The sequence below is a fragment of the Protopterus annectens genome, chromosome 12.part0 (assembly GCF_019279795.1).
Source record: "Protopterus annectens isolate FY-2018-M chromosome 12.part0, PAN1.0, whole genome shotgun sequence".
Lineage (NCBI taxonomy): Eukaryota > Metazoa > Chordata > Ceratodontiformes > Protopteridae > Protopterus > Protopterus annectens.
In genome coordinates this window covers 174330519-174342699 of record NC_056746.1, presented here as the reverse complement: position 1 = coordinate 174342699, position 12181 = coordinate 174330519, and the positions used below count along the sequence as shown (strand labels likewise).

The 12181-nt window shown below is 36.2% G+C and overlaps 1 protein-coding gene across 1 annotated transcript in view; it reads left to right on the top strand.

Annotated features, from left to right (window-relative positions):
• PKD1 (polycystin 1, transient receptor potential channel interacting) overlaps positions 1–12181 on the top strand; it is a 2476043-nt gene that overhangs the window by 499217 nt on the left and 1964645 nt on the right. The window contains exon 7 of the mRNA XM_044088902.1: positions 5713–5890. Coding sequence (XP_043944837.1) covers positions 5713–5890 — 178 coding nt within the window. The remainder of the gene's footprint in view (positions 1–5712; positions 5891–12181) is intronic.

The window sequence follows — 12181 nt, the reverse complement described above, 5'->3', positions numbered from 1 at the left end:
CACTACAGATGAAACTAGAGAGTCCTTTTAGTAGGGTTACCAACACTGCTGTGAAAATATACAGCCAAAGATTTTGAGAGACAATAAATAGATGACCAAAGTATTATTATGTATGTCTATCTGTTTATCTAGCCTTCTCATTCATGTATGCCATATTCCCCCTTTAAAGTTTTTGTGTTGTCTGATCCGGCAGTTCTCAAATCCTCTTACAGGAACAAATGTGGAATTTTGTTTAACTATGTCAGCACCCCTTGTATGCTTTTTCTTTAGTTTCTTCTGTGCATTTCATTAATGAAAAATTCATTTGTTTGCCCTTGAACCAGAGTATTCAGTGGAGTTTCTAAATTTCCTTCGTAAAAATATTATTTGTACCTGCTCTTACTTCAGCATGGATGTACTCCGCTGTACATTCATTTGGAAGCCAGCTAAATTTTCATTTGAATTGAGTGATACTGAGAACAAATTTGTTCTTTGTTCTTGGTTTACTTTATTTCTTTACTCTGAATCATGCAGTTTGACTGCCAGTTTCTTTACTTAGCAAAGAAGTGAGAGGAAGAGGGAAGTTGTTGCACTCATGGGATATTCAACGACTGCTCATATACTGCAGTAACAGGAAAAGTATAGCAAAACATCTGTCCAGTAGTATTTTTTAATATAGTTCAAAGGGAAAATATGGGCCTGCACTGACAGTGGTTAGTGTATTGTATTGCTTTTAGTTATAGTGAGTTTGGCTTGACCGTAGCAGAGGTCACCACAAATCTTTCCACAAAAGCAGCCACTGCTTCAGATGCTTAAACATGGTAATTGTGAGGCAGTGATGTACTGCTGACCACACTTTCAGAAAAAATGTCAAACTAGGTGCCAAGTCGATAAGTAGCACTGATTTTAGAAGAACAGTCTGACAAGGTATTACATCATATCTGTATATCACCCTTATTCCCTGTGAGGATAACGTAGTGCTTCAGACTCTGTTTAGCTGTTGTATGTCTTATAGCTGTATTCCTTGAAGCAGGGCAGTACAGCTGTTTATGAGGTACTCTCCATACCAGTAGATCAGTGAAAATGAGACTTTTGCTGCAGTAATTATCCCCCTCCTTATAACTCCTGTAGTGTTCATCCATTCTTACCTACCCAAGTGGCTTGTATGGTTATTAGACAGTTTACATTTGCTGGGTGTAGTAAGTATCAGTTTACTGTTGCCTGGGAAAGGGCATAGCTCTGATCTGCCCTCCACACGTTAACCCCCCCTCCCGTGATATATCTTACCTGCTAGTTCCTGGCCATATCTCTGTAGTGGTCATGATCTCTATTTGTGGTTCTTTTTCAAGCTTTTATGTGCACCTGCATTAAATTCATCCTCTCACTTGTAGAGGCAAAACAGCTAGAGCCCATATCTCTCTTCCTTTTTCTCAGTTTCTTGGTGTGGCAGTTCCCCACAAACCAACAGTATTCCAGTAACAAAGTAAAAACTGTAATGATAAAACATTAGTAAGTTGACAGGCCATGTGAATGTGCTTCGTATGCAGCTGACATCTAGGATCCCAGACTTATCTTCTCTCATGGTGCCATACTCGACAAGTCTGCATAATCAGTGAGAGTGTTATGCATGGTCATCCAGGAAAACCAGGGTGTTACACTACCGATCATAACCACTTTTAATTGATAGTGCGTTACCAGTTCGCCTCACAGATGGCAGAAGAAATTAATGCTGCTGAACCCCCATATCTCTTATGTAATGTTTCAACTAGGTTGTTACCCTCCCATCTGGTCCCTTCTGAGGACTTCAGTTTTATCCTCTGGGCTTTTGTCCCCTGGTCAGTTTTGATTTCTAAATATTTGTATGCCATCTTGAGTAATCCTAATACCTTAGCACTCCACATCACTGGGTTAGCTAATTTTTGACATTCTAATTGCCCCACAGTTTGCTGCCAGTAAAGAAACTCAATAAGGTTACATATTCAATACCACATGTCTTCTGTAAAGCATCTGACATCCTCCTGAGTACAACAGAGTCAGTGAGCTGTCATTTCTCTGTCAACAAAGAGTGCTGACTGCATAACCCTCACCTGGAACAACATTTCACGGCTAGATACCAAGTCCTGAAGTAGGACTGATTTTGGAAGGACAGTTTGACAAAGGATTATGTCATGTCTGCCCATCACCTTAATTCCTTGTGAGGTCGACAGTGCTTGGGAGTCTACTTAGCTGTTATAGTTCTGTAGAGAGTCTTCCTTGAAGCAAGGCAGAACAGTTGTTTGAGGTATTCACAGTACCAACAGATTTGACCAGTAAACAGTGAAAATGAGACTCCTGCTATAGTAATTACATGTCTCACCATCTCCTGCAGTGTCCTTATTCTCTGTGTCTTGTTATTACTTAATTTACATTTGCTGGGTGTGGTGAGTACCAGTTTACGTTTAGAGGGTCGCTGTAAGACAACGGTATGTGAAGTTGTGAGGTTTTTAAAGGACATGCTTCAGGTAATGCTAATGGTATATTAGCTTGAGTTGTGCAGATTATCTCGTGTTGAGGAAGCATTTGTTTCTAATTAGTGGATAGCTACTAACCACAAAAGTGAAGAATATGTAGTAATACTGCTGCATGTTCTCCTCCCTGACTTTCTTAGTGTTGCATTGAGTGCCTGACACAAATGTGCTTTTCGTTTTACAGAAATATCCAATTGTAACATTTATTTCAGTGTATGTCAACATTATGTTTGGCTGAAAACTATTAAGAGTTATTCATTACCTTATATGAACTCCCTGTTAAATCATTGTTTACTTCTATCACCAGATTACATGGAAACAGTTGTTGCTTTGAGAGTACAATACATACAGTAATAAAAAGAAAATTACCTGCCTGAGAACTGAACCCAATTCTTTAGATTATACTCCCAGGCCCATGTTTGGCTGAGGCCCATAGCTTAGCCAGTACTTCTTGAGGCCATATGTTATTTTCTTACAGTGAAAAAAATCCTAAAGCTAGCAAGTTTTTTATTCTAGGGATTTGTCATCATAGCAATAAATACCTCAAGGCATTGGAAACATAAATATTTTTTCTCACTGCAGTGTGTGTTTCTAGTGCCTGGCAGCTGCTGAATCATTATCAGCTCTGTTCTAAATAAAGGTTTCTTAGCAGCACAGTCTACTATTTAAATCAAAGGCTGCTCAGCTTGTAAGCCATGTAGAAAGTCACTATACTGATTTAAATACCCCACTTAGCTAGTGTTTATCTCTTTCTTATAACTGTATATGTATGTTCTCAAAACAATGTTGCATCTCGTACCTAGGAAAATAATGTCATATTCCTTACCCCCTCAACTTTTTGTTGTATTCCATTTTCATGGGGGGGGGGGGTTGCATCATAGTGAATAGTCTGTTTCTTTTAGATTGAGACACAACATAAAAACATACCTGTGGAGGGCAATAAACTAACCTGGATAAGAAGATACTTTGTCTAATAAAAAAAAAAAGTGCTCAGACTTTGAAGCCATCATTTCTAAGATCAAGTAAACAGCAAATATTAGCACTAGATTAAGATGTAAAGAAGTGAAATTCTGCGTCCTGATATGATTTTATAGTCTACATTTTAGGAAACTGTCTGCAGTGAGAATAAATTGCAGATTATATAAATTAGTGACATCTCAAATCACCTGCTTGCAGTTTTGCAACTCCAGTAATGTGCCCTTTGATACAGCATGTCCATAAAATTGTTCCACAAATTTTTCAGACATTTCTTACTTTTAAAGTTCATAGGTTGACCCTTTAGATGTTAATACATTCAGTTGCTAGTGCTACAAATGTGCTCTTTGTACCCATTTTGAATGCTGTATGTGTTAAACATGTACAGGTGAGCATTAATAAAATGCAAATGGTCCTTTGGTGTAAGGAACCTGCTTTTGCCTTCCAAGTCATTCATTCCCAGATACATGATAGAGGAATCTGTTACAGTTTTCACCTTCATTAATATCCAAAACAGTTAACAACTAGACAATCCCAGCAACTGCTAAATCTGAACTCCCCTTGTTTTGTATGCGCTTCCCTTGCCCTGAGAGTTTTTTTTTTTTTTTTTTGCAAAACAAGCAGACCACTGTTGGTGGAAGGTTCAGAGATGGAACATGTTCAAAGCTAACTAGATATTATGGGCCAGATTCCAAAAGAGTTGCTCTGAGCATAAGTAACTTACTTTGATGTAAGCCTGCCCAAATTCTAAAATGATTACTTTCAGTGTAAGTGATTTACTTCAGTGCAAGGCCTATCTTTAAACAAGTTTACACCAGGGTCCAGATTCCAAAAGACCTGCTGTCATTGTAAGTGACTTACTCCAGTGTAATACTCCAGAGTAAGTACTTGCATTAAGAGCAAGTCTTTTGGTACTGGACCCTCTGTGTAGGTCAGATGAGTACTGTGATGAATCTATGGATGTTTTTCCAGTTTTATATAGTCACATCGCTCTTATCACATACTTACTGTTTAGCTTAACTGAGCATTCCTTTAATTTGAACAGGTAGTTTGGAGGCCTTCCTCCTGACTATTGCATTTTTTGCCCTTTTCTTATCATAAGTACATACTCTGGAACGTAGGAAACTGTTAAGGCATCAAGTTGAGTTATATACTCACGTGTCTATCCTTCAGAAGTATGAGGCTTGCAAAACACTTGTTACTGGCTGTAATTCAGCACTGAGGTATGCCATGTCTCAAAATGTAATTTCCACAAAAGATTAAACAATGGTCTCTCACTAGGAAGTAAAAAACATTCATGTATTTGTTTGTGTATACCTGCTTTATCAGGTTTACAGCCGTGGACATGACACAATCCCTTCCAGCACTCACTGGGCACAAAGTAAAGAAATCTTTGCTGTACCCCAAACCACTACAGGATGCTCAAACACTGATTTGTGCAATGCATTCTCGCAAAAAGGCAATCTAAAGACCTGACAAACTACCTGCTGGCATGCTTTTTGCAAAGTAGGGAAAAATAAATGCACCCAGCAAACTCCTATATAGATAGGAAGACCTGCACAAAATGAATCCCAGACAGGAACCAAACTAGAGAGCCAAGCTGTGAGAGACAACAATGCTTAACACTGCACTGATGTAACATTCTGCTTATGATGTATTTCACTTTTACTAAATAAACAAGATAGTTTAATTTTACTTATTCACACTCTGATATGTCTGAGTAAATCACGGGCCTTAACCTCCTTGGTGGCACCCAGGAGACAGAGTTTTCAAGTTTCTGAGAAATCTATAAGCTCTTACTGTACCAAAGTCGTGTGCTTAAGCTTGTTGCAGATTTTTCTGGCACATTCTCAGGCTTGAGTATCTTGTATACCCTTGAAAACCTATGGATTTTCTAGTTTAGTCAATAGCATTGCAAGGACTGCTCCTTTGAGTAACTTAAACCACATATTTTGAAATAAGCTGCCATCAGTGGAGTAAAGTGTTAGAAATGTATGCAGAATTCTGCAAGTTAATGCAGATACAACAGAGCTCATTTCACGTCTGTAATTTAAGATCCTTGATACTATACATAGTATTATGCCTGCTCCTCATCTTCGGTTTGAAATTTTCACAGGTTAATAGGAGTTCATATTTTAGAGAAACAACAAAAGATAATGGCATCAGGGTCTCTTTACTGCTTATTTGCATGAATGTTGTTTTGTTCAAAGTTGACTGAATGTCTTATTTCATTTTCATTCTTGTTTTAAAGCTCTTCCACTTTATCCTCCTGGACAAACTTTCTTGAGGAATAATCATTCTTACCACCTTGTTGAATCCAATGCAACATGGCTACAAGCTCAGATGCACTGTCAGTCATACCAGAATAACAGCTTGGCTGTAGTGAGTGATCCTGATGTTCAGAAGTTCATACTGTCTCTGGGAACGTGGTAAGTCATTATTAAACTTTTAGCAATAAATCCGCAGATATGTTTTATAACAGATGCCATTCCTGTTACAAGACCATGATGCCTTCTAATCTGTATACAGTAGAAGGTATGCATTTGAACTGAAACAGATATTTTAGACTAGAGTTTAATGCTAAAGGTACACCAGTGCCACAAAGGGATATTTTAAAATATGCAAAAAAAAAAAAAAAAAAGTTGAGAAAATAAACTGGTTTCTATATACACTTTCACCTGTGCCACCAACAGCATTTGTATAGCATTTCCTTATACCCTAAGACATCAAGTCCTTCTTTTTTCAATCTCTAAACACACATTCATTGGCGTATAAAGTTTGCATGCCTGCTGCTGCTGTAGACAATAATTGTTTTGTGAGAAAAAAAGCTGTAACAGTGAACACAATATAAGAAACAATGTGGTCTGCCTCTCCCCACTGAAGGCATATTTAAAAGATTAAAAGTAAGTGCCTTTATTTCAGACTTGTTTTGGAATATTTTGCAATTTTCTAATTCTTTTACTGGAAATTAGGAAAATTGTACTAAGCTATTTTAAGTCTATAAAAAGGTTCACAGAAGTAAAATAAATAGACATTGTACTATTGGTAATAAATTTAGATAGCTGCACAATTAAAACAGGCTTGAAGCAGGATATCTTAAACCGGACTGTGTAATAAGTGTAAAAGCAATTAAAAGTAAATAAGACAAAATACATTCTAAAACACATTAGTATTGAAGTGTGAAGTAATATTTTAGTGTAGAATGTTTAATTTTTTGAGCCATGATCCACTTAAGAGATGACAGGACTTTTGTATTCACAAACCACTTTTTGGCTCTTTCAGACACAGGTGGGGCACACATTGTTCATCTTATTTGCCAGGCAATGTGCCTGAGTACACTAATTCTGTCAGCCTTGCAGCACGCAGACCTGTCGGCCGTTCATTGTAACTTAAGTAAACAAAAAAAATGTTTTGTGGTTCAATTCAGTGTTTGCGGTATCTGTTTTACTTTGCTATGTAGTAATACCATGGTGACAGTTATTTTGCTTTCCTTCATTGGAATTTAATAACATTGGTTATATTAGGTTGCTAAACTGTGTTTTCACTGTAGTGTTGCCATGTGAAATACTATAGCTGCACTTTGTGTGTGTGTGTGTGTGTGCATGTATATGTATTGCATATATATATATATATATATATATATGTGTGTGTGTGTGTATATATATATATATATATATATATATATATATATATATATGTTATATAGAGAGCGAGCAAGATATGTATATGTATATGTATATATATATATATATATATATATATATATGTGCATGTATATGTATTGCATATATGTAACTCAGAACCAAAGCCAAAAAGCGAGATCATGGAACAAACAGCGTTTTCGTCAAGTTAATCGACTTCATCAGATTAACTTGACGAAAACGCTGTTTGTTCCATGATTTTTGTAAAAGGCGTTAATGGTGGTTTTATTTCCCGTTCATCATCTTTGGATTGAATAAACTTTTCACTTTGAGGAGCTGAGTCCTGCGATCTCGCTTTTTGGCTTTGGTTCTGAGTTACAGTGGTTTTTTGGCGTTTTTGTTGGTGGTGGATTATTGCATATATATATATACATATATATATATATATATATATATATATATATATATGTTATATAGAGAGCGAGCAAGATATGTATGTATATATATATATATATATAGATATATATATATATATATATATATATATAGATATATATATATATATATATATATATATATATATATATATTTTTTTTTTTTTTTTATTGTAAGCTGGAAAGGCCAGATTACCAAAACAACATCAAAACCTTGATTTCCCAAATGCGAAAGTTTTACCAGGGTAAGTAAAGATTTGCCCAAAATTGCATGGAAACACACTGCAGTATGTAAACCTCACACCCCTCCCCCCAACTATATATATATATATATATATATATATATATATATATATATATATATGTGTGTGTGTGTGTGTGTGTGTGTGTGTGTGTGTGTGATATATATGGGTCTACCTGAGAACACCGACAGATCGAAATGCCGACGAGAACACCAACACCGGAAGACAGACAACGGAAATAACCGTCAGTTCGAAATCCCGACGCTCAAAACACCGACATGCGTAACAAGCTCGACTGTGTAAATATGCAATAGTGACGGACGTTAGGGTGCAGGTAAGTTAAGTGTGCGTTAGTGACAGACTGTAGGGTTAGGGTGTGGGTAAGGTAAGTGTGTGATAGTGACGGACTTTAGGGTTAGGGTGCGGGCAGGGTAAGTGTGCGATAGTGACGGACTTTAGGGTTAGGGTGCGGGTAAGGTAAGCGTGTGATAGTGAAGGACCTTAGAGTTAGGGTTTGGGTTAAGGTTAGTGCATAGATAGTTGTGTATGTAAGGTTTAGTGTAGGTTTGTAAGGTTTTTGGTCTGCTTGTGTTGAGAGTCGGTGTTATGGTGTTTGGTAATGTGGACTGTCGGTATTGTGTGGTTTCGGTGTGGTGTCGGCATTTTGGCTGTCTGGCTTGTGGTGTGTCGGCATAGTGTAGGGGATCTATATATATATATATATATATATATATATATATATCAACTCCGGGAGCACACTATAGTGGGAAAAAGGGCATATTTCCCCATGCTGGGCAAGTGTTTACTTAGCCTGGTAAAACTTGCAAATTCAGGAAATCAAGGTTTTGATGTTGTCTTGCGAAAGTCACATTCAGTAATTTGGTCTTTTGAGCTTTCAAAGTATATATATATATATATATATATATATATATATATATATATATATATAGTAAGCTCTCAGTTAACCAGCACCTGTGGGGATTGGTAGAATTGGTAGATACCAGATAAGTGTAGTTTCCAGTTGCTTGAGAGTTGCTGTTAAATGGGGATCCCACAGTGTTCACAAAATGCATGCTAACACAAATTCAGATATTCTAGCAATTTTCTAAGTTATAAGACAAATATTTAAATTTGCCCCTATTTTTGAACCTTTTTTCCGGAATTCTTGTGCTAAGAAGTTGAGTGTAATGCACGAGCAGGGTTGCCAGACTTCACTATTTGAGCAGGACTCTCCTGAGATCAGCAACCCAATCCTGAGTCCCGCATTGCCTCTTACAATCCCGGTGAAACAATGGGCTGTTCCACATTAAACAGAAGAGGCTCTGATTTGTGATTTTTGCTTGGCTCATATACTGGCATCCAAGCCAATCAAACATCGCAAAACAGACCCACTTCTGTTCAATGCGAAACAGCAGGCTGATAAACATCTGGAAGGTGTTGTTTAACACTAGTTTAAAAGCAGGGAAGTAGCAATATCCTAGAAAAAAGCTGTGGTGGTCGTAACACGTAAAGATTGGTTATACAGGCCCATTTCAATTTTAAACCATGATTATAAAGTATTTATATCTATGATAGCTAAAAATGATAGATATGGTTCAGTGCAGTCTTTCACCTTTGTATTTGCTTTATATTTAGAACCATTGGCAAAGAAAATTGGGAACTCAGAAATTCAAGAATCTAATTCGTATTGTAATTAAAAAAAGTTGGCTTTATTTGCAGACAATTTTTTTTTTTTTTTTACCTGATATAACCAGAAAAAAGGCATCCTAGTGTTGTGGAACATCTTGAAACTGTTTCAAGTCTTTTCTGGATATAAAATTAACGAGGATAAAACAAAGGTTATAGCTGTAAACTGTGTACCCACATATGAGTTGGTCCAGCAATACCCATATTTATGGGGACACAATAAAATGAAGTATTTAGGTATATGGATTAAAAACAATTCTGTTATGGCAGCTAAAGATATGTAGGAAGAGACTAAACATAAGATAATATAAAAACTGATAAACTGGAAGCTCTTCTTTATGATGGATAGCAAGATACAAGCAGTAAGAATGTTTTTAGTCCCTTTAGTTTTATATACAGGTCAGGCATATTTTTATTAATCAGAGTTATGGACAGTAATTAATAAGTAGTTGAAGGATTTTATCTGGGAGAAGAAAAGGGCAAGGGCCAAGTGGAATATGTTGATCCTTCCAATAGAATAAGGTGGATTAGGGTTGCCTAATTTGAAGGGATATTTTAGAGCCACATTGTTAAGGTTCATATTCATAACACAAGTGGAAAGCTATAATTGAAAGTGGAAAGGGATGATAATGATGCAGGCAGGAAATTCAAGAAATAAGGAGAGAGAGAGAGAGAGAGAGTGTGATTTTGGATGCAGAACCTTAAGGTGAATGACAACAGCCACACAGAGTATTATATTCATAAAGTATCAAAGTATTCAAAGAAGTAAGTCAGCAGGAGAATAGAGAAAGGAGATTCTGCCAGTATGGATGACTGCTTTTTGTGGTACAGAGAACAGGCAAAAGAGGGCTGGAATTTATTGGGGAAAACCAGCAAATAAACCAAAGTATTGCGACCAAATACCTAGAGAGGGGGAGAAGCAAAGAAGACATTTGGATTGCAGTCGAGAGACAGCCTTCCTTATCAGGGTTTGATATCTGAGTGTAGGGAAATAGAAAGGGATTGGAGAATCCTAAGTGGAAAGACGTGCTCTGTTAGAGTTTTTAATTGAATCTAGAACAGAACCTGCTGTTAAAAGAGGGATATTTTGTTGGGTATGTAAAATACTTTCTGATAAGTATAGAAATCAGTCACATGAGGTTAGAAAAGATTGGGAAGGGAGATTCGATAAGCAATTCACAAGGAAACAGGAGGAGGATGTATGTGTGGCTCCCAAGTATGTAACAAAGTCTAGAAGAATTTGGATTTTCATAAAGTGTTGCATAGGTATTTTTATATACCAAGCAGACGCTCCAAAGAATTTTTCTTCAAGTAGATGGTAAATGTTGGATTTATGATGAGGAAGAAATAGATAACTGAAAACATGCGTTTTGGGAGTGTAGTGAGTTGGCAGAATTTAAAAATGCCCTACAGAGTACTCTCAGGAATATTGGGTGAGTAAATGGGTTTAACTAAGGAAATGATTTGATCTGGAATACAATTTCTGAATTGCCAAAGCATAGTATGGCCTTCTTAAGTTTAATTCTGGTGGCTGGCAAAAACAAAATACTAGAAAAATGAAATCAAAGTCTAAATCAACTGCATTTGAAATATTGAATATTCTAACAGAGATAAAAGAACTGGAAATGGAATATTTAGAAAAGGGTAGGAACAAATTGCATAGAGAATATCGAAATTGTGGAAGCAATACATGCAGATGTTTTGGAGGAGGAGTGAGGCTTAAGGTAAAGTAAGAATTTGTCAATTTATGTAATGCTGAATTGATAAAAATACAAAAGGATATATGTGGTGTATGTTTGCAATAGGGAAATGTTGATATGGTCTGTTTTATTTTATATAAATTATGTTTGTCTACGTCTTAAGGGATAATTCAAAAAAAGGTGTTACAAATAAATACTAGCAGTTTTCTTCTTTAAACGGACTTAACCTTTAAAACACACAATAAAATTTGTAATAAAATAAAAGCACTGAAAATCAGTCTTCACCTATTATCCCATTTGTGTATAGATGTGCAAACAATAATTGTAGGATCTTAGGACTGGTTTGACAAGCATGAGAACCAGCAAACAGAGTGAGAATAAGTAAGTAAACAGATAAATCAAGAAGCAATGAAGGGGGCCTTCTTCAAAAGATGCTTTTGATATTTAAATGGTCATAATCAACTGTTATATATTTCAAATGAGATATGTCATGTGATTGTGGTTTTACTTTTTATTATAAATTTTACACAGAGTACCATGGTTGTTATATCTGAATCCCTGAAATGTTCCAAGCACTCTGCTGCAATGTTTCCATTTGCAAACTTTTACTTTTTTACTTTAATTTATTTATTTCATTATTGTTTTACTTGGGGCAGAAATGCTTCTGCCTCCAGAAGACTATTATCTGGTCACTCCCTTCACTTTCACAGAGTAGGAAGGTTGTGACCTTCAATAGAGAAAGAGCAGATTTTTTTAATTCTGATTTTCTAATGTCAGTATTTTTATGGGAAAGGACAAGAATGCAGCACAGTTTCAACCATGCTGTGCCACTGAACATTATCTTTAACCTCATTGCTGGTATAAGAAGAAAATTAAAGGTAAACATCATACCAGTGTGGACACCTGTAAACAGAAAGTTTGTAATGATTTCAAAGAATACTTTTTTATGATTATTCTCCATATAAAGGGATCCTAAGTTGTGCATAGTTTGGTAGAACATATTGTTACTATTATTAT